This window comes from Equus quagga, chromosome 22 (assembly GCF_021613505.1).
Source record: "Equus quagga isolate Etosha38 chromosome 22, UCLA_HA_Equagga_1.0, whole genome shotgun sequence".
In the NCBI taxonomy this organism is placed as follows: domain Eukaryota; kingdom Metazoa; phylum Chordata; class Mammalia; order Perissodactyla; family Equidae; genus Equus; species Equus quagga.
Genome location: NC_060288.1, coordinates 12,831,415 through 12,856,967, shown reverse-complemented (window position 1 = coordinate 12,856,967; position 25,553 = coordinate 12,831,415). Strand labels below are relative to the sequence as shown.

General features: G+C 40.5%; 2 protein-coding genes across 3 annotated transcripts in view; one reads left to right on the top strand and one right to left on the bottom strand.

Annotated features, from left to right (window-relative positions):
- The window catches only part of MBOAT4 (membrane bound O-acyltransferase domain containing 4), a 12,399-nt gene extending 3,143 nt beyond the window's left edge, over window positions 1–9,256 (bottom strand). The window contains exons 1-2 of the mRNA XM_046648791.1: window positions 9,219–9,256; window positions 53–277 (exon numbers count right to left, since the gene is read on the bottom strand). Of these exons, the coding sequence (XP_046504747.1) occupies window positions 53–231 (179 nt within the window). The 5' untranslated portion in view covers window positions 232–277; window positions 9,219–9,256. The remainder of the gene's footprint in view (window positions 1–52; window positions 278–9,218) is intronic.
- The window catches only part of DCTN6 (dynactin subunit 6), a 25,269-nt gene continuing 6,709 nt past the window's right edge, over window positions 6,994–25,553 (top strand). The window contains exons 1-4 of one of the 2 annotated variants that reach the window (XM_046648795.1): window positions 6,994–7,121; window positions 9,251–9,315; window positions 17,262–17,367; window positions 24,704–24,792. In XM_046648795.1, the coding sequence (XP_046504751.1) occupies window positions 7,099–7,121; window positions 9,251–9,315; window positions 17,262–17,367; window positions 24,704–24,792 (283 nt within the window). In that variant the 5' untranslated portion in view covers window positions 6,994–7,098. Of the gene's footprint in view, window positions 7,122–7,220; window positions 7,292–9,250; window positions 9,316–17,261; window positions 17,368–24,703; window positions 24,793–25,553 lie in introns of those variants that run through there. The other variant, XM_046648792.1, reaches the window with a different exon arrangement.

Below are 25,553 nucleotides of genomic sequence, written 5' to 3'. Positions count from 1 at the left end.
CCAAGCAAACCCTGGGTCAACTCAGTCCAACCAAATGAGCTGGCTGCTTTACCTCGTGGAAGGAAGTTCTTGCAGATAATACTCAGTATAGTGCAGACCCAGGTGACACAGTGTCTGCCAGCTCATCTGAAAGCAGAAAGTCTGCCTGTGGACTTCCTGTGGGCTGAGCACGCAGATCAGAAACACAGCGCATATCGCAGGGATGAAGACAAGCACAGCAAAGGGACCCATAGCGGCCAAGGCCAGGGCGCCTCCTCCAGCCAGCAGAAAGAGGTACCTGGAAGAAAAAGACAGCCCGTGAGACTGACTTAGAACAGTGTGACAAATGAGTCACTTCAGATGTCATTATTCTGGATAACCCAACAGAGGTAGTCCCCATGTAACTTAGACTAAAGAAGTCATCCCGTTATCACTGCAAAGTCTTCCTTTTGTTGTTCTGAAGGATAGAACCATGGGACAAAGAGCCAGAGTCCATTGTAAATGACGTCCGCAGAAGACAAATCTCGATTCCTGCCTTAGTGACCCTGGAAACCGCTCTTTAATGTTGGCCATTCAAATGGGAACAATACGTGCCCCTGACAATCCTGTGGGTGACAGGTCCAGAAGGCTTCCTAGTAGGGACATCTTAAAAAGCTAGTGGTATGCTGCCTGACTGAAAAGTCACGTGGATCCAGTATCGAGGATCTAGGAGAGCTCTCTAGACATCATCCCATTGAGATGGGTCTCTTTTCCTTTTCACGGGGTTGTACTGCCCTGAACCACTGAAGAGAGTAAGAGAGGGAGAAAGGGGACCCAATGCCTCCTTTTGGTAAGTGTTGGAAAACTCAATTAGAAAATCTTTACATCTGCCCTTAATCTTCTCTATTGCACTCTAGGATTTTATGAGTTAGTGGGGTTTTTTAAGGTTGTAAAATACCCACGTCAGTGAACTGGTTTGTGGAGCCCTCCTCCCTCGGAAGCCAGAAGATGCCCTGGGGATCTGCAGAGACCTGGGCAAGTTCACATTATGAGGACTGGGGTCTTCTTTCCACAGCATGTGGAGGTCCGTTTGTTTTTTTAATTTGTGCCAAATTAATAAATCTGAACGAAGAGGTCAGGAAAGATATGAAACAAGGACTCAAGGACAGGAAAATTGAGTCAAAGAAGCCTACGTCCTCTCGACCGTCACAAGGCAGGCATATATCATGGCTCTGTGGCACAGTGACATGCATGTGTTGGCAAGAATTACTTTCTTGGGGAGACTGGTAGGCGCCTCAGTGTGACAATCTATTCCACAGGCTCTGGGACATCCCTGTGCTTCTCTTTGAGCCAGCCACCCCAATTAACTCTGTGGTCCGAGCCTTCACTTCCCTGCCATGGGAAAATAAGGGGGAACACTTACCCTTAAACAGCAGAAGTGGAAGCCTGAAGTAACCCTCCAGCCAGAGGCAAATGCCCTGGGGATTTGCAAACATTAAAATGTGTATACATGCACAATGTAGGATGCATGATTTATGGATGCTTACTTTATTCTAGGCATTGTGCTAATAAGCCCTTTCTAAGAAACATCTTTATTTAATTCTTAAAATAGCCCCATGAGATAGGCATTATTATTTCCATTTTACAGATAAACTTGGAGAGTGTTTATTCACATACAGAAGGATGCTCAAGACATGAGAGACTCAGGACTCGCCAGGCTGTCTCCAAAGCCAGCAATCCTTTCTTTTTTTTAAAGCTCCAGTGCATGGTTGTGTATCCTAGTTGTTAGTTTAGTTCTCTATGTGAACTGCTGCCACAGTATGACAGCTGACAGATGGGTGGTGTGGCGCCAAGACTGGGAAACAAACTCGGGCCGCAGCAGTGAGAGCACCGAATCTTCACCACTAGACCACCGGGGCTGGCTCCAAAGTCAGCAACCTTAATCCATGGGAATTAACCCTGATTTTTGCACGTTTTGCTTTACTGTTTGTGATTCTTTCTCATTAGGAAACTTTTTTTACAACTGCTTAAACGAAGCTAAAGGCCATCAACCAGTTGTGAACATACAGCAACACACCACAGTTTAACCAAACTCAGCAATCCTAATGGAACATTAGACACAGCTAGATTTTACATAAGAATCCCCAATATATAAAAATCCTAATTTCCAAGATAAGGGAATTATTAGGAAGTAGCCCTTTGGCAATGCATTTTCACATTATGAAAGGATATTCCACAAAACTTTTTTAAAACTAGGGACTGTCCCTAATGTATTGAGTTTATTAGCTATAAAAAAAAATCAGTTCAATCAAGTTATCAAATCTGTAGCAACAATAATTTTTGAACCCCAGGCTGAGATATAGCTAATCTAACAAAATTTGTTTTGACCTATTTCATTTCTCTGAGAAGTCATACAAAGGCATTTTTAAAAATCCCATTTAGTTATAGATTTAATAAAATTTAATTTTATTGGAAATGATAAAATTCCATGAAATCAGGACTGTTCAGGAACATCCAGGACATATGGTGGTGTATAGATGGATCCATTTGGGGTATTCCTGTACCACCTCAACATTCATTTCTCCCGAGTTTATTTTTCTCCTTTTTTCACTTAATGGAAACCTACCAAACTCTGAGTAAGTACAGACGTGATGTCAATTTCCAGTTCCGTTTCACTCTATTAGAGATATTCATGATCCAGCAATCAATAGTCAGCGGCAGTGACAATAACTTAAAAACAACCAGTGTGATTAATATTTAATATTCACATCTGCACTCCAGTCTGTGTTTTTTGACTTACAATGGTAGTCATAGATGCAAGAGCAAAATTAGCCATCAAACCTACCTGGCATGAGTGGAAAATGAATCCATAGTGCAAAGGTAATTAAATAGAAGTGCAAAAGGAAAAGCAGCCCCTTGATAAAGTGATACAGGATGGAGAAGGAACAGCTGAAGCCAACCCATCATGAACTGGAACAGAAGATACTGTCCTCTCCAGGGTCCTTAACCAGTGTCTTCCTGCAAGAGAAACCTCAACCAGGCTCCCCTTGATTGTTTTATACGGTTTAGGAAGGTCTGGGTGAGCAAAAGGCAAACACGGCACGGGAGATAAGCAGCATACAAGTTGGCTTTCTGATAAAGGGAACTGCACTATGGAAACCAAAACGCATTTTGGGGTTATATCACTTAACAATGTAGGAAAAACATCGCTTTCAGAAGTTCTGGTTTTGTTTACTTTACCCACCACGTTATTTGCCTCTCCAGTCATCGGACTGTCATATTTTCTTCACTAAGTTAATGAAAAATCTCATTTTCCAATTGTGGACAGACAAGTCACTGGACTGGGGAGGTGGGACAAGAATGTGGGCATGAGGAAAGGAGGCAGGTTCTCAAAGAGGAAGAAGATTCCCCTCCCAACCACCACTGCCCTCCTTGTGCTATTTCTTTTTCTTTTTTCCATAGTATCTGTCACCACTCCTTGTATGTCTATTCCTCAATTTGTCTATTGCCCATCCCCTGCTATAGTGGGAGCTCTCCTAGAGAGGGAATTTCTGTTTATTGGTGTATCCTCAGCACTTAGAACGGCACTGGGCACATACTATGTACTCAGTAAACACTTGTTAAAGTTAAAAAGGTTTTGAGGAAGCAAAAGTGTAGAGAGGAAATTGCTTAAAGAGAAGTTTTCTTTGGGATGTGGGCAAGAAATACAGGAGACACTGCCCAGAGGCAAGACAAGATCAACAGGCCGTCTCTTGGCTAGTAGAGTCCAGCTACTGAGCCCCGCGCATCACGGCGCTGTCCCCGACCAGCTGTTTGTCATCTCCAAAGACACACGTAAGAGCAAGCAGCCTTAACCAAAGAACGGGGAGAGTATAGCTTGATACAAAAGCATCTTAAGGGCAAGGACTACCTCTTAGTGAGAGACAGCTCTGCACAGAAGAGAAAACCTGAAAGAAAGCTTCCTGTTAATTGGGGAACTCAGAGCAAATATTGCTTCACCTCTCCGAGACTGAGCTCCTTCATCTTAAACTTAGATACAATAATGCCTGTCTCAACAGAATTGTTACAAAGATTCGATAAAGGATGTAAAAGCATGCAGTATAAAGCTGGTTGGCTGAACGTAGTTGAAGGCAAAACAATTGAATAATAAAAATTATGAGTGTTATTGGGCTACAAGTTTATGATAGATCTGTGCCAAGGACTAGGAATATAAGGATATATAAAGATATATAAGGATATATAAGACATGGCCCGTGCCCTCAAGTAACTCTCAACCTACTAGGGAGATGGAAATGGCAACAAATACTTTCATTAAAGAACTATAAGTGCAGTATACCGCGTGTGTACTGTAGCAGATAAGTAAAGAAGTAATCATCCACAGAGATAGGGGATTTTCAAAAAGCAAGAGAAGTGGAGAAGTAGAAATGCTTAAATTGGCTTCGGAAGGATGTTTCCAAACAGATGGATAGCTTATTCTGGGCCACAAATGGCCCAAAGACGTAGACAAACAGTACAACAGTTAATGGGGAGGAGAGGGCTCCCTAAGAATGAATAAGCTCACGTCATAGTACACATATTAAAATACAGCCACATCCCCCATTAACTATAATTGCTAGGTGCAGAAGAATTAAGTTGCAGTTAATTTGTTATGAAAAGAATTTATGCTTTGTGTCACTGAATTAAATATTTATTAATTCCTACTTGTACTTTTCTTTTTGCCTTTTGGAATCAGTTCATTTTATTTTCGGGTCTCAAACATTCTGTAGGTCCCTGAAAAGCTTTTGGGCCTTGGCACTATACTCAATATTGATAAAATAGTCCTTCTTATAAGCATGCAGTGATGGTTCATTTTGTGTCAACTCAGGCTAGGCTGCCCAATTGTTTGGTCAAACGTGAGTCTAGATGTTGCTGTGAAGGTTTTCTTTCTTTTTTTTTTTTTTAGATGAGATTAACATTTAAATACGTAGACTTTGAGTAAAACAGATTACTATCCAAAATGTAAGTGAGCCTCACCCAATCAGTTGAAGGCCTAAAGAGCAAAGACTGAGGTTTCTCAAAGAGGAAGAAATTCCACCTCAAGACTGTAAGACAGAAACCCTGGCTGAGTTTCCAGCCTGCATACTGTGGACTAGAGACCGCAACATCAACTCTTCCCTGAATTTTAAGCCTCTGGGTCTATTTCTACAAATTTCAGACTTGCCGCCCCCATAATCACATGAACCAACCCCTTAAAATAAATGTGTGTGTATATGCCTATATCAATATCTCCCATAGGTCCTGTTTCTTCGGAGAACCCTAATCCACATGCCATGGAAGTCTTTCAAATTAATTTAGACAGAAAATTGCTTGAGAATAGATAGCTGTTTACATGCTTGGGGACAGCAGAATGTTCTCAATTCATCCATACATTAATTCAACAACTTTTTTTTTTTTTTTTTAGTATCGACTACGTGTCAGGTACTGATGTCAGTGCTGAGTAAAGAGTAGGGACAAACTCACCTGGCCTTGCTTTCATGGTACAGTCTTTGGGGAAGATAGTAAAATAATTAAGCACAGCTGGTGCTGGTCGCCACCCTTATCCCAGGAAGGAAACCAGGCAGGAGTATAGCAGGAGGGACCTATTTCTGATGGGTGGTCAGAGAGAGTTTCTCTGAGTGATGGTCAGTTCTTTGTATCAACTTAGCTAGGCCACAGTCCCCAGTTATTCAATCAAACACCAATCTAGGTGACGTTGTGAAGGTATTTTGTAGATGTGATTAAAGTCCATAACCAGTTGATTTTAAGGAAAGGAGCTTATCCCAGATAATCTGGGTGGGCCTGATTCAATCAGTTAAAAGGCCTTAAGAGTAGAACTGGAGCTTCCCTGGAGAAAAAATTCTATAAAACAGCAGCTTCATTCCTGCATGAGAGTTCCAGCCTGCCCTACAGGTGTCTTGCCTAGCCAGCCCCCACAATCACGTAAGCCAATTCCTTGCAATAAACCTCACAATATACATCTCTTGGTGGTTCTGTTTCTCTGGTTGAACCCTGACTGAATGATACACTGAGTATGTGAATTTGAGACTTAGAGAGTCAGGGGGGGGGGGGGGGTGGACGGCAGGGGGAAGCAGTTTGGGGCGGAGAGTCAGCTTGGCTTCTTGGAGAATGGAAGTGTGATTAGAGAAAGAGGAAGAGGAAATTAAAGAAGAGAGAAGTAGGAAGGGGCTGGATCTAGCCCAGAGATAAGTTATGAAAAGGAGTTTGGGTTTTAAAAGGAATAGGAAGTAAAATAACTGGATTTGGTTTTTAAAGGACGATTTTTGCTAGAGGAGAACGGCTTGGATGGGGGGTGAGGGGCAGGGATGGGAGCCTGAATTTAGAGGTCAAGGGTGGAAGGAGCAGACAACACAGGAGAGATGGCGGCTGGGATTAGATTAGAGAGATGATAGAGTAAATGATGCAAAGTGGAAGAATGAGACTCCAGATGTAGGACCAGCAGAACTTGCCGGTGAACTATGCCTAGGATGACTCGAGTTTCTGGCTTGAGCAACTGGGTGAATGGTGGATTCCTTTACTGAAATGCAGAGAGGGCGAGGGTGTAAATCGAAAGCTCTGTTCTGGACTTTGAAGGTTTGATAAGACTTTGAGGCGCCTAAGGGGAGATGTCAAGCAGGCAATCGAATAACCAGGCGTGAAGCTCTCGGCAAAGAGGACAGAACTACAGATATTAACCTGAGAAAGCCAGCAGATAGAGGGTACTTAATTTATGGGAATGACGCGCTCACCCAAGACGAGATGAGCTCACACTGAATGGGAAAAAGGGCCCAAGGCCAGCAGGAGGAATCTTAGCGACCGAAAAGAGGCTGAAAACGAACGGTAGGGTATAGTGAGGTCATAATGATGTGCATTGGATTGACTAAACAGCTGCTTTAAATACGAGTTTCTCGGTCCCTGGACTGCACTAACATGAGCGGGTGGCCATGCACCGCTACCTTGCACAATGCTGCCCACCCGAGTAGAGGACCCCCCGCCCTCCAGCCCCGCCCACCCCGGCTCCGCCTGCTCCCAATCCGGCCAGGCTCTCCAATCGCTTGCAGAGATCATCGCTTTACCCAGGCGGTTGTGTCGATCTCCGCTCCAATTGGAGACAGGGGCCAAACCATGGCGGAGAAGACTCAAAAGAGGTGAGTCTGTTGATTGAGAAAAGCCTAGTCTCCACTCTTCGCAGGAGTTGAACGTGTGCCTGGTCGCCAGTGGTGGGGACTGAGATGGTGTCTTATCCTGGGCGTTCGGCCTAGATGGTTCCTAAGGCCCTGACCTGGCGGCCGCTGAGGGAGGAGGCGACGGAGTCGGGGTAGGAAGGCCTGGGAAGGGATGCGGAATCGGTGCCGGGAAGGTTTTTGTTCTTCCATCCCTACGCCGCCTTGCCATCCCTCCCCCGCAACGCGCCTGCGCGGAAGGGGTCTCCGGGAGGGGCTGCGAGGGGAGACTGGGGTGGCCTCCTTCGCGGTACCCAGAAGGTCCCCTCATCCTTCCGTTCTGCTGCACTTGGTGCGGCGTCCACGGGTGGCCTGTAGCTGCATTCTCTGCCCTGTGCTCCGGGACACCCACTTTAGTACTGGCCACACCCCAGTCCCTTCCTGCCTGTCACGGGCGCCGTGTGTGTAAAGTGATGCACGGTCGCTTGTCAAAAAGGAGTTCGCACCCGGACTAGGACTGTTGGAGCCGTTCTCCCCGGCGTGGACAATCTCTTTAGCAAACGTGTGAGGACAGGGATTGTGGCTTCTTCTCCAGCAGTCTTCATTGCTAGGCACTGTTGGTGGAGAGGAACGGCTTGGATGCGAAAAATGAAGTTAAACTGTTTCCCAAAGCACCCGTGTCGAGCGCCCTCTACTGACTCCTTTTGAAAAAGAAAACCGACAAACATTGTTTCTCGTGCCGTAAATGAAAATTTAGGGGTTTTCTTCTGTTTAGGCAGGTAACTGTAATCTTTTTTCATAAGCTAAAGAGGAACAGATCTATCATAAATATTACGCACAGTATACAGTAGCGTACAGTAGAGGTGAAGGTATGAGTTGTTATTTTAAAAGGTCTTTGCCTTCTCCCGGCTGCCTGCGCCCCCTCCACCCCCCCACTCTGAAGTGACGGAGATGTTTGGACCACGTTATAGTTGGTCTAGTGGTGAATTTAATTATTTCTTGCCTCCCGGAGAAGTATGCTGGTTGTGACACAGACTGCGTGGGGCCTCTCCCTTAGGCATAAAACTGAAGACAGAGGGGCACTTGTGAATCGCTCCTATCCTCACTTGTCCTTGACAAATTAAATGTTGGATAATGCTCTTTTCATTAAAAAATCATAGAGGGAGGCTGAGGGAGTGGAAAGTTGGAATGGGAAATAAGGTCTAAAACAAAAGGCATTTTATAAAGCCTAATTTATTTGACCGGGGTTTAATAAAATTGCATATTTTAGCGCCATAAATAATATAATTACTACTAAGAAAAATTTTTTACTTAATGAGAACAAGTTCCCTAATGATTATCAGTTTAATGGGGAAGTCATTTGGTGCAGTTCTTCATGTGAGCTCATGGCTAGGGCAGCATTTAGCTAGATTCAGCTGTGTCAAAAGATCAGAGCAGAATATCAAAAAGCATCAATAAATTATTTGGAAATTATTAATTTTTTGAACAATTTGCAGTACAATTCATATCACTTGGGATAAGCAGTTTTATAATATATATAGTTAGAGAATAAGTAGGAATATTTGTGAATTTTAAGTGTCTGCATTGATTTCTATGTTAATATTACCTTGCTGGTTATTAAATATTTTGAATGTACATTCTTTTTCCTCTTTACAAAAATAGTGGCATATTATATACTGTCCATATCTGGCTTTGATTTTTTGACTTAACAATATAGCTTGGAAATCCAAATCTTTTACATAAAGGATTATTCATTCTCTTTTATGACTGTGTATTAGTCCATAGTGTACCATAATTTATTAACCACATCCTACTAATGGATATCTAGCTTGTTTTCAGCTTTTTTGCTATTTAAAAACAGTGCTGGCGTTAAAAGAATCCAGAGCCTCTTTTCTTCTCAAGCATTTTAATAAAGCATCACATAAGATTTTAGCCTAGTAGAAAGTATGCTACCGCAGAAGTTTATAACATATTAAACCTTTCCCTCTTAAAATTTACTTTTCATTTTTCATCAGATTTATTTTAACCTTGTTCTCACTGCAATGTCAGTATAGCTTCTATAATAATATTTTTAAACCTTACCCATGATGTGTTACCTTTTTCTTCCTGTACAGTGTGAAGATTGCTCCTGGAGCAGTTGTTTGTGTAGAAAGTGAAATCAGGGGGGATGTAACTATAGGTAAGAAAATCGTTTGTTAGTGTTGTTTCTCAAGAATTGATGTGATTTAATTTATTTCAGTGCTTTACAATTAACTAGGTATTATCTTTTATGTTTGTATCACTGATGTCCTAATGTTGTTGACAAAACAGTATTTCTTTCATGAGTGTTTAATGTTTTTAAAAGAATTTAGTGTGATGGAGTCTATTTTTAAACACTTATATAATGAACTAATGAGGCCATATAATGAAGTCATTCATTTATTTGAGAGACATCTATTGTAGACCTACCATATGCCAGGCACAGTGCATAGCACTCAGCAGTGAACACAGCAGACGTGGAGCTTACATTCTACCAGATAGTTATTAAGAGTGTGGACCATTGAGTCAGACAGACCTGGGTTAGCCTCCTTGCCCTCTACCTGCTGGGTTACCTTGGACATATTGCTTAACCTTACTAACCTCCATTGTCTGCATCTGTGTAATTGTGTGTATCAGGATTAGGTTCAGCTGCATGTGTGCGTGGCTTCAACATGCCACCTGTTTATTCTCTTGTATACAAAAATCTAGGCAGTGCAGGGCTGGTGAGTGGATCATCCAGGAGCTCCAGCCTTGCAGGCCAGCATGTGATGGCTAGAGCACTAAGAGTGGTCTTAGATAAGAAAGGGGAGCAGTGGAGACAAAAGGGTGCACCTTCCAGTTGAGTCAGCTCCCTTTAAATAGTCTTCCTGAATGTTCCACACAATCCTTTGTGTGTCTGATGCCTTGGGCTTAGTCTCAGGGGCACATCCAGCTGTAAGGAAGGCTGGGAGATATAGTCTGAACTGGGTACCTTGCTGCCCCCAGTAAAATGCAATTCTGTTACAAGGGAAAAAGGAAGAATGGATGTCCGGTGGCAATGAGCAGTTTCTGTCACATGCAAAATAGGAGTGCTTACCTCATAGGTTTTTGAAGGATCAAATAAGAATAGTTGTGAAAGTTATTGCCCAACACCTAAAACATAGTGGGCACTCAATAAACATTAGCTGATTGCACTGTTAGATCTTATCAGTGTAGCATTGCTAGAGGTGAGGTCCAACATTTAAATCAAATGAACAGCTGAACATGTAGCAACTTGCTTATATGAACGTGATGAAATTCCCCCAAACTCACATTTTCGCCACTAGTTCTTTTACATATGTTTTCCCTGGATATGCTTCCCTTGCAGCTTTATTAACATGAGCCCATCCTTACTAATAGCTGCGTGTTACCAGAGTAGAGCTCTCAGTGAATAAAGCACACTTTCAGAGAGAAAATATGCCTTGTTCCTTTATACTAACAGAATCTTTAATAGAAAAGAAAATTGTACATTTTAGTCAGCCTAAGCTTCCAACCAATTTAGGCAGCATGTCTTGTAAAACCAATGAAGACTGTGCCAGTATTATGGAACATCATTAGGAATTTGCCAGGTTAGATTTATCTAATTATTTTAAATTGGCAGAATTTCAAAGTTTAGAAGGTGACTGTTTCTTTTCAATGCTATCTTAACTCTCTGTTAACTCTTAAACCACTTGCAAACTTTTTATGAGGAGAAATTATCATGGTCACATGTTTACCAAAATGCTCTTCTGCATTATTTTTATTCTGGTGTTTTTACGGTTTTCATCATGATTCAAGGAAGAGCATCTAATATTAGCTCACAAGGCATTCTATAATTAGGAGAAAAGTAAGACTAAAATAATGTAGCTAATTATATAAACTTTCCCTTTCATTTCTACTTCCTCCCCATTTTAAACAAAAGTGTACAAGATCTACTATAATAACAGATATATAGATAGTATAGATATCTCTACAGGCATAAGTGTACATACAGGTATATGTTGTGTGTGTATTTCATATTTGAAATAACACCTGTTACTTGCTGAAGCTTTCCTAGAATAGCAGTAAAGGCTTTATCCTATGAAAAGGAAAGGTCAGCCACTGCGTAGGACTGGGGCATGGGGGTATCAGGAGTCAGCACTCACTTTCCTGTTTCTCCCTCTGCCTTTACTCTGTGCTCCTCCCCTTTCTTTACCCTTTTATCCTCCAACCCTCCCTAAATGTTGAAATTATGTAAAGATATACAGTACTTAATTCACTTGCCATATGGTTTTTGACCACTAGCTGATAGTGCACAGCTCTGATAGTTTTTAAAACTAGCCATTTGGGGCTGGCCCAGTGGCACAGTGGTTAAGTGCACATGTTCCACTTCACTGGCCCCAGGGTTCGCCGGTTCAGATCCCAGGTGCAGACCTATGCACCGCTTGTCCAAGCTATGCTGTGGCAGGCGTCCCACATATAAAGTAGAGGAAGATGGGCACGGATGTTAGCTCAGGGCCAGTCTTCCTCAGCAAAAAGAGGAAGATTGGCAGCAAATGTTAGCTCAGGGCTAATCTTCCTCAAAAACATATAAAATAAAATAAAAACTAGCAATTTGAGGGCACCAGCCCTGTGGCCTAGTGGTTAAGTTTGGCACGCTCTGCTTTTGGCAGCCTGAGTTCAGAGCCCTGGCGTGGACCTATACCACTCATCAGTGGCCGTGCTGTGGTGGCAACCCCCATTCCAAATAGAGGAATACTGGCACAGATGTTAGGTCAGGACTAATCTTCCTCAAGCAAAAAGAGGGAGATTGGCAACAGATGTTAGCTCGGGGCGAATCTTCCTCAGCAAAACAACAAAACAACAAAACTAGCATTTGAAGTTTATCATGGAATGCATCTAAGTTAATGTTTGTTATGTTTATTTTTGACCCAGTTTTTTAAAACAAGAACATTTGCTTGGATACTTTACAGAAACATCTCAATTTTTAAAATTAAGGAAAAGATTCAGAAGTGATATAGTTACCGCTGTTCTGTCTTCCACAATTATTATCTCATTTTCATTTGTGTGTTTCTTATCTTTAATTGTATGTAGAGAAAAGGAAATTTACCAGAATTGGTATTTAGATAGTCCTTTCTATCAAGGTTATATTTGGTATAAAATCTCTCTAATCTTTTTGCTACTGTTAATTCACTTTTCTGATGTAATACATCAGATTAGAAAGCTCCGGGGAGATATAATTATAAAGTTAAGTCAAAGCAGAAAGTAGAAATAAGTTATCTGATTAAAATTCACTCTCCTCACCATGGTTTATTTTTCAAATTATGGTTTTTATTGTTTTTGTTTTTGCTCAATTTACCAGAATAGTTAAAATCTTTTCCTGTTACACTGTGGCTATAGAGACTTGAGCACTTAGTAAGTCCTGTTTTATGGGTTAACTAACTGAAGTGTGGTTTAATTAATGGATTTTTAGGCTGTTATGCCTAACTTTCCATCCCCTACTTGGTTATAATCTTACCAGATTCTTCCATTCTGAAATATTTCAGGAAGAAAGTAATTTTTCCTTTGCTTTGTTTCAGTATAGTAGAAGTTTAAACCCAATTTTGTATTTTCCCTGAAAATTAAGTATTTGGTTTATCAAAGAAACTAGTCCGAAGCTTTGAAGTATTGTCCTTAACCAGAAAACCTATGACTTGAGGCTCTGCTGAAGCCTGACCCCTTTGATTAGAGGCTGCTAGGGAACAGACCTTGGCAAAAATAACAGCTGTCTTCTTAACTATAATTTGGGTAAATAAGGTTTCATAGTATCAAGCCTGTTTTTAATTAGGCTGCCTTGATTCATGGGGGCCGTGTGTTATTTCCTGTAAATTTTGTTTTGAAAGCTGAAAAACGTTTCAGAAAGGTCACTCTAAGCACAGTTCTGTAGTCCTATTCTAGGGTGACAGGTAGGACAGGGCTTGGTGGGGACATCAGAATGTGAAGGCAGAACTCGGCACAATGGATGAGCTTTGTGATGGAAGCACTTTGTCCCACGTACTCTGTCTTTCTCTCCATTAGAGTGTTTAATGTAAATCACAAGCTTCCCTTTTATTGTGGAAATCTTCAACAAGGCAGAACAGTGACTTTGACTTGAGAAATTCATCGAATATAAAGCAGTTCTTACAGGTCAAAGGAATTGTTTTAATTTTCAAAAGAGAGCCTGTGGCTTTTTGAACTATTTATTGACATGAAAATGTACACAAAGATTGCTTTCTGTGGCAAAGACAGACAGGAAAAACGTCCTTTACCAAATGAGGGGAATGGAAATTTGATGCAAGGAATGTCTTTCTGGCTATGTTGCGTCAAGGCCAGCCAACCATTTAGAAAAATTAGTCATCAGCCAGCAAGGCAGCTCCAACTCTAGACACATTTATCCAAACAAGGAGATAAGCCAAATAGGGTTTCAGCACATTTGGTAAGAAAATATACAAACTATCCTGCCAGAATGAGCTCCAAGAAGTTCACAGCAGTCTTTTTAAAAAACTTTCCATGGTGACAGATTTTTATTTTTAAAGCATTTTAACCTCAAGACCCTTAAACTTGGCTTGAACTCAGGCCCATTCTAGGTAAAAGTGCTTCTTGCATGCAGAAAAGCGTGGAATATACTGTGCCCACGTTTCAGTGTGCTGTCGCCACCCGGGCCCTGGAACAGTGCTCGTTGCTGGGTGCTGTGCACTGTTCAGTTCACTCACCTGAGGCACGACGTTCCTTCAAGTGCACAAACCAGTGTCTTAGCAGTCACATATCCTGAAGCAGGTGTATGCTGACCTCTCTAGTCTTTGCCCAAAAAAGACCTTCCAGAGGTTTGCGGGCACTATTCAGTTTTGTTGCTCACGACATTTGCTGTTACTTCACCACTCAAAGTTGGTAGTTTCACTTTTGATGTTATTTCAGCCCTGGGACTTGTAGTTTTGCAATGCTGCCACCAGGTGGAGGTGGCGTCTCAAACCCAGGTCTCATATGCCAGTGATAATGCTTTGTATCTCAGGGCAAGGCCCTCAGATTTATCACCAGCTTTCCAGTTATTTGCTAACTAACTTATTAGTAATGATAAATATAGTAATAACAGTAATAAAACACCTGGTTGAAATAGCTCAGGCATTATTTTTAAATATTGTGTAAGAAGACATGGGACTTGGGATTAGTTTAATTTTTTAAAATTTGTGTTTGTGTTTTTTGTATAATTGACATGTCATTTTTGAAAGGGAAAAATGAAAATATGAATTCTTTTCAAAGCTACACTTTAGAGAAACTTGTAAAGAAACACAGGTCCCAGTGGTAGCTTTGTCTCATTAGTCTGTTCCCAGGCAGCTCCTTGCAGGTCTGCATGTCATCAAACACTACAGCTCGAGGAACAGCAGACGACCCTGTGCCTCTGGCTGCTTATCTAGGGGCGGCAGAGGCTCCATTTCTACCCCAGCTGTGAGCTCTTCCTCCTGTCTAGGATTTTTGATGCTAATATGGAAAATACATTTATTAATCTTTTTTACTATCTTATAATAAGGTGCAGAGTTTTCCCCCTGATTAGAAGGGGATACTACCCTGATACCTGAGTATTACCCTTTTCTTCTGTTTCTCAGACCAGGAGTTACTTTGCTTACCATGGTAAAGTTGGTTGTTAGCTCTTCATGTCAGATTGTGATGAACCTCCCATTTTTAAGAAGTATGGGCCAGACCCTATGATCTCCCTTTCAAACATCATTTCATGTAATCCACACTTTTTATAGATGAGAAACCTGAGGCATTTGAGAGAATGAACACAGAGCCTTTAATTGATAGAGGCCAGAGTCTACACTTTCTAGGCAAGGGGTGGGGTGCTAGCTGGGGTTTCAATTACAAAGAACCTAAAATAGATTGTGTCTCTTTATCAGAATATTTTGAAGTAAAATTTAAATATGGTATTGTGCAAACTACAGATGTAAATTGTTCACACAGCTTGATGACCTGTAAGAAATTTCTCATTTCAAGGGAATCCAGTGTTTGTTTCAGCATTGTTTAGCTGTTTTCTCCCTCAAAAGTGGTAACATCTAAATGCCCATTATTAAGGGATTGGTTAAATAAATTATCGTATATTAAGATGATGTGAAATACTGTTCAGCCATTAAAAAGAATAGCTAGCTAGGTCTACTTATGTGGAAAAATCACTGTGACTTACTAGCTAATGTGAAAAAGAAAATTATAGAATAATAAGTACTATTCTTTGGTTTAAAAAAAAAAGTACGTGCTTGTAATCTGTATTTTTTTCTCCTTCAAGGTGAATTTATTTTTTAACTGTCTAATGAAATATATTTTATATACAGTGATATTTACAGATCTTAAGTGTACAGTATACTTAAGTCTGAAATAATATACCCCGAACTTCTAGGAATAGTAACCTCTGGGGAGTGGGATTAGCATGAGGAGAGAATCTTTCATGTTTTGCTTTGTTTGAATTTTTTATAATGAGCATGTGTTCCTTTTGTAAATGTGTGGGTATGTATTTTTTAACAAAGAAAAAAGGCACAGGTATTCACAATCGTGGTCAACTTGTGAAGCTTCCCGTGGATCCAAGAGTTCCTATCTTCTATCCCGGAGTCTCTTGTCCTAAACAGGAGAATTTGCCTGGGAAATTTTACTTTAGCAGCTGAGGATTTGGGGAGCCAGGAGTGACAGAAATAACAAAGCCATTCTAGTGTTATTTTTTTGCCGGTTTTCTGTACTGTGTGTCCTTTGACGGTGCATCCTGTCTTGGGCCCCGCCCTCTTTATCAGTCCCCAGCTCTTCATTGTTAGGGAAAAAAAATCAGCTGAAGTAAGGTTCCTTTCAATTCTCTGGGCACCGGGAGCATCTCCTTATTGAATACATTTGTGAGCGAGTGTGTTAAGTATTCCCAGCTTTCAAGATAAACAAGTGCAAAAGGCAAAAATAGCATATATTTCTTTTTGTTTCCCTGTAACATACAGCACTGCATCTTGCCTGTCACAAGCAGATAATGATTATTGAATAAATTAACAATCTGTGCAATTGAATACTGAATTTCATACACAATGCCATCTTCTTGACTTCCTCCCCACCTTCTGTCAACACTTCTGCCCGCCCTCTCTTACTTCAGAGTCAGTTACTTTCCCGTCCCCTTGTTTACCAATAAAAAATAGCCTCGGATTGGGGCTGGGCGGGTGGTGTTGGAGGGAGAGGGCAAAATGAGGTTGTTTTCTCATCAGTAGTTTCATTATCACCAAAGTACTAGGCCTTTGGGTAGATAAAAGCCAGGGAGGGGCTGTGTTGGCATTCCAGAATCCCCCGTTTGGGCAATGCAGCGCCTCCAGCACCTGATCATGAAGTGGGCAGGGGAGACCCCTTCCTGCTCCCTTCCGTTTGAGATTGGAGCCATTGCCTCCGGTCTCCCTATATCAGAGTCTTAGGACTCCAGTGATCACGCTTAACTCCTTCCACTGCCTCCCTTTAACCTTTTTCTGGTTGAAATCATATCCTAGAGCAGTCAACAGAAGCTCTGCCTCCTCCCGATGGTTAGGCTTGGTGACCAAGTAACAAAGCTAAGGTTAGTTTCCATGTTTTCTGACTCCCATCCCGCCTGTATTTCCTCTTCCTCACTTAATAAAGACTGATCCTGCAGTGCACCTGCATAAGGAGGTGTTATGGGTTCACCAACATAAGAAAGTGCCCGCATTTTAAGCAAAGAGAGCCTTACCTTTCTGAGGGAAAGGAAGGAAGGGAATTAATGTTTATTGCCAACTATGTGCCGGAGTACTGTGTCTGCAAACGTTATTTCGTAATCCTTACAACAACCCTGGGAGACTGATATTATCACCACCTCCATTTCACAGCTGAGATAGCAGAGGCTTCAAAATAGAGGCTGAGCCAGGGCTGTCTGGCTCTAGAGCTGTACCGTCTGCTCTCACCTTGGCTTCAAATCTGGCACTAACTGCTGATGATAACAGCCGAGGAGATAAGTTTGTAAAGCACCTAGTGTGGTGCCTGGCACGTACTTAAGAGAGTGTTCCTCCCAATAGCCCGGCCCCCTCAGTCACCTCCTACCTTCCTCTGGGAAGCATAGCTTCCACCAATAATTTCTTTTCACCATACTTTTAACAGGGCCTAGGACAGTGATCCACCCTAAGGCACGAATTATTGCGGAAGCTGGGCCAATAGTGATTGGCGAAGGCAACCTGATAGAAGAGCAGGCGCTCATCATAAATGCGTGAGTAAGACTCGTACGGATGCTCTGAACTAAGTACCACAGGCAGTGTTTTTGTTAATTTCAGCTATTTATAGGAACCTTTTACAACTGACATCTGGAAAGCCCACTATTTTAGAACTAGAGATCTTTTTCATTAAGTCACATTAAGGATTAATTACATTAAGGATCTTTTTCAACACAAGTGATTAGGAAATGAGGAAACCAAAGACCAGAGGGGTGACGAGCCTGGTCCAAGGTGGGATAGCTTGTTGGTGGCGGACTCGAATCTCTGACTCTCGGTCCGATAGTCGTCCCTTTACGCATCAGTACCTCTTCTCTTGCTTGAGCAGACGTTTCCTGAGTCCCTCCGACGTTCAAGGGCCGTGCTGACCACCCTGAAGAGAAGCTTTGGTTGGATTTTTGGTTCTGGCTGAAATGTTATTATTACTCATGCCCCAACACATGTACTTAACTCTGATATATATTTTCATGTGCTTTGTAGGGGTAACACCCAGAATTATATTTGAAAAATTTGGAGCCCTAGGGGCAATTTTTAAACTTTAAAGTTTAAAAAGATAATAAAATATTAGAACATGTACATGATCTTAGTGAACTGGACTGTAATACCTGTGAAATTTTCATAAGCATTTGTAAAGCTTTCTAGATAAGATTTTGGCAGGAAATTCACGTTTATACCTAATTTACAGCAACAATGTATGGAATTTGTAAGAAAGACCTTGGGAAAATATTTACTGTGATAAAGAGATTTGTCTTAATGCTTACTTAGAATTTGGGAGTTTCTTACTATATTAAGCAGTTTCTTTTTAAAATGTATTTTGGCACGTTTAGTGTAAGTCAGTTAACAATAGCTGTATTCTGCAGTAACTCAACTGTCAGAGATAAAATACCATTTTAAAATGGTTTCCTCCTCTTAGACCACAAACATTTTATGTTCCAAATGTTTCAACTAACTACCTGCCAGCGTAAAATAATTATTTTATGTGAATGTCTGTTTATGTTTCACAGTCTCAATGACTGATTATTAAGAATGGAAAATTTTCAAGTCAAGCATGATTTTGATTCCAATTTAACAAGGTAAAAGTCATAACGGGCATCTTTTTTACTTTGTCCTGCAAAAGGCCCTCTGGGCTTTGGGTTTAAAAAATAAACAAAGGAAGGCTGACTTCTGTACACACCTATGACTTCTTTACATCTCAGTAGTCCTTTTTCAATTCAGAATCAAGGCTTCTCCAGCATAGAGGATAAATAAGTCACTTGGATTAAGAAATTACTTCCATAGTTATATATATATATATTTTTTATTGAGTTATTGATAGGTTGCAATCTTGTGAAATTTCAGTTGTACATTAATGTTTGTCAGTCATGTTGTAGGTGCACCACTTCACCCTTTGTGCCCACCCCCCACCCCACCTTTCCCCTGGTATCCACTAAACTGTTCTTAGTCCATAATTTTAAATTCCTCATATGAGTGGAGTCATACACAGATTATCCTTCTCTCGTTGGCTTATTTCACTTAACATAATTCTCTCAAGGTCCATCCATGTTATTGCAAATGGAATGATTTTGTTCTGTTTTGCAGCTGAGTAGTATCCCATTGTATATATGTACCACATCTTCTTTATCCATTCGTCTGTTGCTGGACACTTAGGTTGCTTCCACGTCTTGGCTATTGTAAACAGTGCTGCAATAAACATTGGGGTGCATAGGACTTTTGGGATTGCTGACTTCAAGCTCTTTGGATAAATACCCAGTAGTGGGATGGCTGGATCGTATGGTACTTCTATTTTTAATTTTTTGAGGAATCTCCATACTGTTTTCCATAGTGGCTGCACCAGTTTGCATTCCCACCAGCAGTGTATGAGGGTTCCTTTTTCTCCACAACCTCTCCAACATTTGTTGCTATTAGTTTTAGATATTTTTGTCATTCTAACAGGTGTAAGGTGATATCTTAGTGTAGTTTTGATTTGCATTTCCCTGATGATCAGCAATGATGAGCATCTTTTCATGTGCCTATTGGCCATCAGTATATCTTCTTTGGAGAAATGTCTGTTCATGTCTCCAGCCCATTTTTGATCGGGTTGTTTGATGTTTTGTTGTTGAGTTGCGAGAGTTCTTTATATATTAAGGATATTAAGCCTTTGTCAGATATATGACTTGCAAATATTTTTTCCCAGTTAGTGGTTTGTTTTTTTGTTTCAATCCTGTTTTCATTTGCCTTGAAGAAGCTCTTTAATCTGATAAAGTCCCATTTGTTTATTCTTTCTATTGTTTCCCTTCTCTGAGAAGGCATGGTATCCAAAAAGATCCTTTTAATACTGATGTCAAAGAGTGTACTGCCTACGTTTTCTTCCAGAAGCCTTATAGTTTCAGGTCTCACCTTTAGGTCTTTGATCCATTTTGAGTTTATTTTGGTGAATGGTGAAAAAGAATGGTCTATTTTCGTTCTTTTACATGTGGCTTTCCAGTTTTCCCAGCACCATTTGTTGAAAAGACTTTCTTTTCTCCATTGTATGCCCTCAGCTCCTTTGTCAAATATAAGCTGTCCATAGATGTGTGGTTTTATTTCTGGGCTTTCAATTCTGTTCCATTGATCTGTGCACCTGTTTTTGTACCAGTATCATGCTGTTTTGATTACTGTAGCTTTGTAGTATGTTTTGAAGTCAGGGATTGTGATGCCTCCTGTTTTGTTCTTTTTTCTCGGGATTGCTTTAGAAATTTGGGGTCTTTTGTTGCCCCATATGAATTTTAGGATTCTTTGTTCTAATTCTGTAAAGAATGTCATTGGGATTCTGATTGGGATGGCGTTAAATTTGTAGATTGCTTTAGGTAGAACGGACATTTTAACCATGTTTATTCTTCCAATCCATGTACATGGAATGTCTTTCCATCTCCTTATGTCGTCATCCAATTCTCTCAGAACGGCCTTGTAATTTTCATTATATAGGTCCTTCACTTCCTTAGTTAAATTTACCCCAAGGTATTTTATTCTTTTTGTTGCGATTGTGAATGGTATTGTATTCTTGAGTTCTTTTTCTGTTGGTTCATTACTGGAGTATAGAAATGCTACTGATTTATGCAAATTGATTTTATACCCTGCAACTTTGCTGTAGTTGTTGATTACTTCTAACAGTTTTCCAATGGATTCTTTGGGGTTTTCTATATTTAAGATCATGTCGTCTGCAAACAGCAAGAGTTTCACTTCTTCCCTCCCTATTTGGATTCCTTTTATTCCTTTTTCTTGCCTGATTGCTCTGGCCAGGACCTCCAGTACTATGTTAAATAAGAGTGGTGATAGAGGACATCCTTGTCTCGTTCCTGTTTTCAGGGGGATGGCGTTCAGTTTTTGCCCATTGAGTATGATGTTGGCTATGGGTTTGTCATATATGGCCTTTATTATGTTGAGGTAGTTTCCTTCTATGCCCATTTTGTTCAGAGTTTTTATCATAAATGGCTGTTGGATCTTGTCAAATGCCTTCTCTACATCTATTGAGATGATCATGTGGTTTTTATTCCTCAGTTTGTTGATGTGGTGTATCACGTTGATTGATTTGCAGATGTTGAACCATCCCTGTGTCCCTGGTATGAATCCCACCTGATCATGATGTATGATTCTTTTGATGAATTGCTGAATTCTGGTTGCCAAAATTTTGTTTAGAATTTTTGCATCTATGTTCATCAGTGATATTGGCCTGTAGTTCTCTTTTTTCATGGTGTCCTTGTCGGGTTTTGGTATCAGCGTGATGTTGGCCTCACAGAATGTGTTAGGAAGTGTTCCATCTTCCCTAATTTTTTGGAATAGCTTGAAAAGGATAGGTATTAAATCCTCTCTGAAAGTTTGGTAGAATTCCCCAGGAAAGCCATCTGGTCCTGGGGTTTTATTCTTTGGGATGTTTTTGATTGCTGTTTCAATCTCTTTCCTTGTGATTGGTCTGTTCAAATTGTCTGCCTCTTCTTGAGTGAGCTTTGGGAGATTGTAGGAGTCCAAGAATTTATCCATTTCCTCTAGGTTATCCATTCTGTTGGCATATAGTTTTTTGTAGTATTCTCTTATAATCTGTTGTATTTCTGCAGAGTCTGTTGTTATTTCTCCTCGCTCATTTCTGATTATGTTTATTTGAGCTTTCTCCCTTTTTTTCTTTGTAAGTCTGGCTAGTGGTTTGTCAATTTTATTTATCTTCTCAAACCAGCTCTTTGTCTCATTGATCCTTTCTACTGCCTTTTTCGTTTCAATAGTATTTATTTCTGCTCTGATTTTTATTATTTCTCTCCTTCTGCTGACTTTGGGCTTCATTTCTTCTTTTTTCTCTAGTTCAGTTAGGTGTGCTTTAAGGTTGCTTATTTGGGATTTTTCTTGTTTGTTAAGATGTGCCTGTATTGCGATGAATTTTCCTCTTAATACAGCTTTTGCTGTATCCCATATGAGTTGGTATGGCATGCTGTCATTTTCATTTGTTTCCAGGTATTTTTTTATTTCTTCTTTAATTTCTTCAATGATCCATTGCTTATTCAGTAGTGTGTTGTTTAGTCTCCACATCTTTGTGCCTTTCTCAGCTTTTTTCTTGTAATTAATTTCTAGCCTTATAGCACTATGATCTGAGAAGATGCTTGTTATTATTTCAATTTTTTTAAATTTGTAGAGGCTTGCCTTGTTTCCCAACATATGGTCTATCCTAGAGAATGTTCCATGTGCACTTGAGAAGAATGTGTATTCAGCTCTTTCAGGGTGAAGTGATCTATATATGTCTATTAAGTCCAACTGTTTTAGTTTTTCATTTAGCTCCACTATTTCCTTGTTGATTTTCTGTCTGGATGATCTGTCCATTGATGTGAGTGGGGTGTTGAGGTCCCCTACTATTATTGTGTTGTTTTTAACATCTTCCTTTAGGTCTGTTAATAGTTGCTTTATGAATCTTGGTGCTCCTGTGTTGGGTGCATAGATATTTATAAGCGTTATTTCTTCTTGATGAAGTGTCCCTTTGATCATTATATATTGTTCCTCTGTGTCTCTCTTTACCTGTCTTATTTTGAAATCCACTTGGTCTGATATGAGAATTGCAACACCTGCCTTTTTTTCCTTGCTATTTGCTTGAAGTATTGTCCTCCACCCCTTCACCCTGAGTCTGTGTTTGTCCTTGGGGCTGAGGTGTGTTTTCTGGAGGCAACAAATTGTTGGATCGTGTTCTTTAATCCATTTTGCCACTCTGTGTCTTTTTATTGGAGAGTTCAATCCGTTCACATTGAGAGTGATTATTGATGCATGTGGACTTAGTGCTGTTAATCTGTCGCTTATTATCTTGTTTTCCTGCGTTTCTTTTCCTGTTTGCTTTAGACTACCCGTTTAATACTGCAATTTCTTATGCTGGGTTTCTTAGATTTTTCCTTATTTATGATTTGTGACTCTGTTCTGTACTTTATTTTAGTGTCTACCTTGAAGTTTGTATTTAGAATCTCGTGTGTAATATAGTCTATTCTCTGGTGGTCTCTTACTTACTTGACTAATACTGATTTAGACCCTTTGCTCTTCCCCTCCTAAATAATTATTTTCATTTTTTATTCCAACTCGTCTTATTAATTGGTAGTTAGAGTGCTAAGATCGTCCTTGTTTTGGTAGTTTCCTTACCTTTACCCTAATGCTATAATTGAATATTTGCTATCCTGTTCTGGTTCTATCCATCGGTCTCCCTAGTCTGTGGATTGTGACCCCTTTCTCCCTTTTTTCTTTTTTCAGGTATGAGAGCCTTCTTGAGGATTTCTTGTAATGGAGGGCTTTTAGTTACAAATTCCCTTAACTTTTGTTTGTCTGGAAAAGATTTAATTTCTCCCTCATATCTGAAGGAAATTCTTGCTGGATAGAGTATTCTAGGCTGAAGATTTTTATCCTTTAAAGCTTTGAATATGTCACTCCATTCTCTCCTAGCTTGTAGGGTTTCTGTAGAGAAATCCGGACAGTCTGATAGGGGCTCCTTTATAGGTTATTCTCTTTTTTTTTCTTACTTCCCTGAGTATTCTTTCCTTATCTTTCCTTTTTGCCAACTTTACTCCTATGTGCCGTGGGGTAGCTCTTTTTACATTGACAAATCTAGGAGATCTAAAGTCCTCCTCTACACACATTTCTCCGTCGATCCCTAGATTTGGGAAGTTCTCTTCAATAATTTCGTTAAGCACACTTTCTGCTCCATTTTCCTTTTCCATATTCTCGGGAATTCCTGTGATCCTTATGTTCTTACTCCTCATTGAATCCATTATCTCTTGGAGATTTTCCTCATTTTTTTTTAATTCTTAGTTCTCTTCCTCTGTCTGGCACCATTCAGCCTGTCTATCTTCGATTATGCTAATTTTCTCCTCTATGTTGTCTACACGGGCATTCAGGGAATCCATATTCTGTTTTATCTGGTCCATTGTGTTTTTCATCTCAAGTAATTCTGTTTGATTCTTCTTTATGATTTCAGTCTCTTTTGTGAAGTAACTCCAGAACTCGGCTTGTTTCTCTGTCTTTCTCTCTACCTCATTGAGTTTTTTGATTATAGCTGCTCTGAATTCATTATCACTTAGTTTACCTAATTCCAAGTCCTCAGGACTTAATTCTGTGTTTTTATTGTTTTCCTTCTGGTCTGGGGCTTTTATAAATTGCTGGATGGTAGAGGAGCGGTTTTTTCTCATGGTGGTAGAATTCAGTTGCAGTTACAGCCTGTCGCCACTAGATGGGGGTCGAGAGCGGCGTGTTAGCTCTCCGCCTTGGGGCAAGATGGCTGCGCCCACTGGCTTTCCTGGGGGGGAGGGGCTGTTACTCACAGGCGCCGGTCTGGGTTCAGATCAGTTCTGTTCTCTGGTCTCCCAAGGCCCTTGATTTATGGGGTCCCCACTGACAGAAGCTTTCCCCCCCATCAGCCGGTCTCCACTGAATCAGCGGCAGGAGTCCTGGATGATCCCCGGTCGCGCGGCCCCTCCCCCGCTCCTTCCCGACCCGCGCCGCAGCGATCGCAGACTCTAAGGGAGGGAGCGATGTTCTCTCCTACTGTTCCAGCGCCTCCGAGGGTGTAAAGCTAGGTTTATGATCTCCGCCTTCTTGGTATTGTAGGTCTCTAAGGAGCTGGCATTATGTTTATTCTCTGAAATTCAGTTCTTCCAATCTTTTGTTGTATTTTGGAGGGGAGAGAATCCCGGGTCAGCTCACCCTGCCATTTTGCTCCGCTGCGTTCTCCTCCTCCAGTTTTCTCATAGTTATATATTTTAAGCTTGATGGAAGTAAAATTGAAAGAATGAGCTCAGATTTTAAAACAGGAGGATTGTTTATTGCATTATTGACTTTTTGATGATTTATCTCTTCCTTTTATAGTCATCCTGATAACATCACCCCTGACACTGAAGATCCAGACCCCAAACCTATGATCATTGGCACCAATAATGTGTTTGAAGTTGGCTGTTGTATCCTTTTCAATAATTTACGATAATCGTTCCCAGCTATCTTTTACTATCCAGGTCTCCTCCATAGAAGTTGTCGTGATTTACCTATCAATTATATTATATAAAATATAAGTATATAAATTACATTTTAGGAGTAGGCCATCCCCAGTTCTTTGAAAAGACTTATTTGCAGTCCATCAAAAAAATTATACTTCTCTTCCATTGGATAACCGAGTAAAGGAAGTGTGCGTTTCTCAGGTGCCCCTGTGCATGCGTGTGCACACATGTGCACACACACACATATCTTTAGGTACCTTCTTGCTCCTGTTGCTACAACTCATTGACAGGTAGCAATGACTGAGTGGCAGTAGACCCAGAAACAGTAATCCTGGCTTCTATCCTGACTTAAGAACCACAGTTCTGTCCATTTGATTCCTGTATAGTTCTAAGTTGACAGTATATTGTCTGATGCAATGAATGGTGGATGGGAGTGAAAATATCTCATTCTTTGTTTTTTTTCCCATAGAGTGCCACCAGTTCTTTTGCTTGGTTTTATACTCTAAAAAGACAGTAAAAGCTTTTCATGGTGTCAGCAAAACATTATTTTATAACAGAAAATACTTGAAAGAAAAAATGTAAATGTCTAATGATAGCAAAATATTTAAATAAATTAAACTACAAGCATAAAAAAGACCATTAGGACCATTAAGCAGTCAATTAAAATTATGTTTTTAAAGGGGACCAACCCGGTGGTGTAGGGGTTAAGTTTGCACACTCCACTT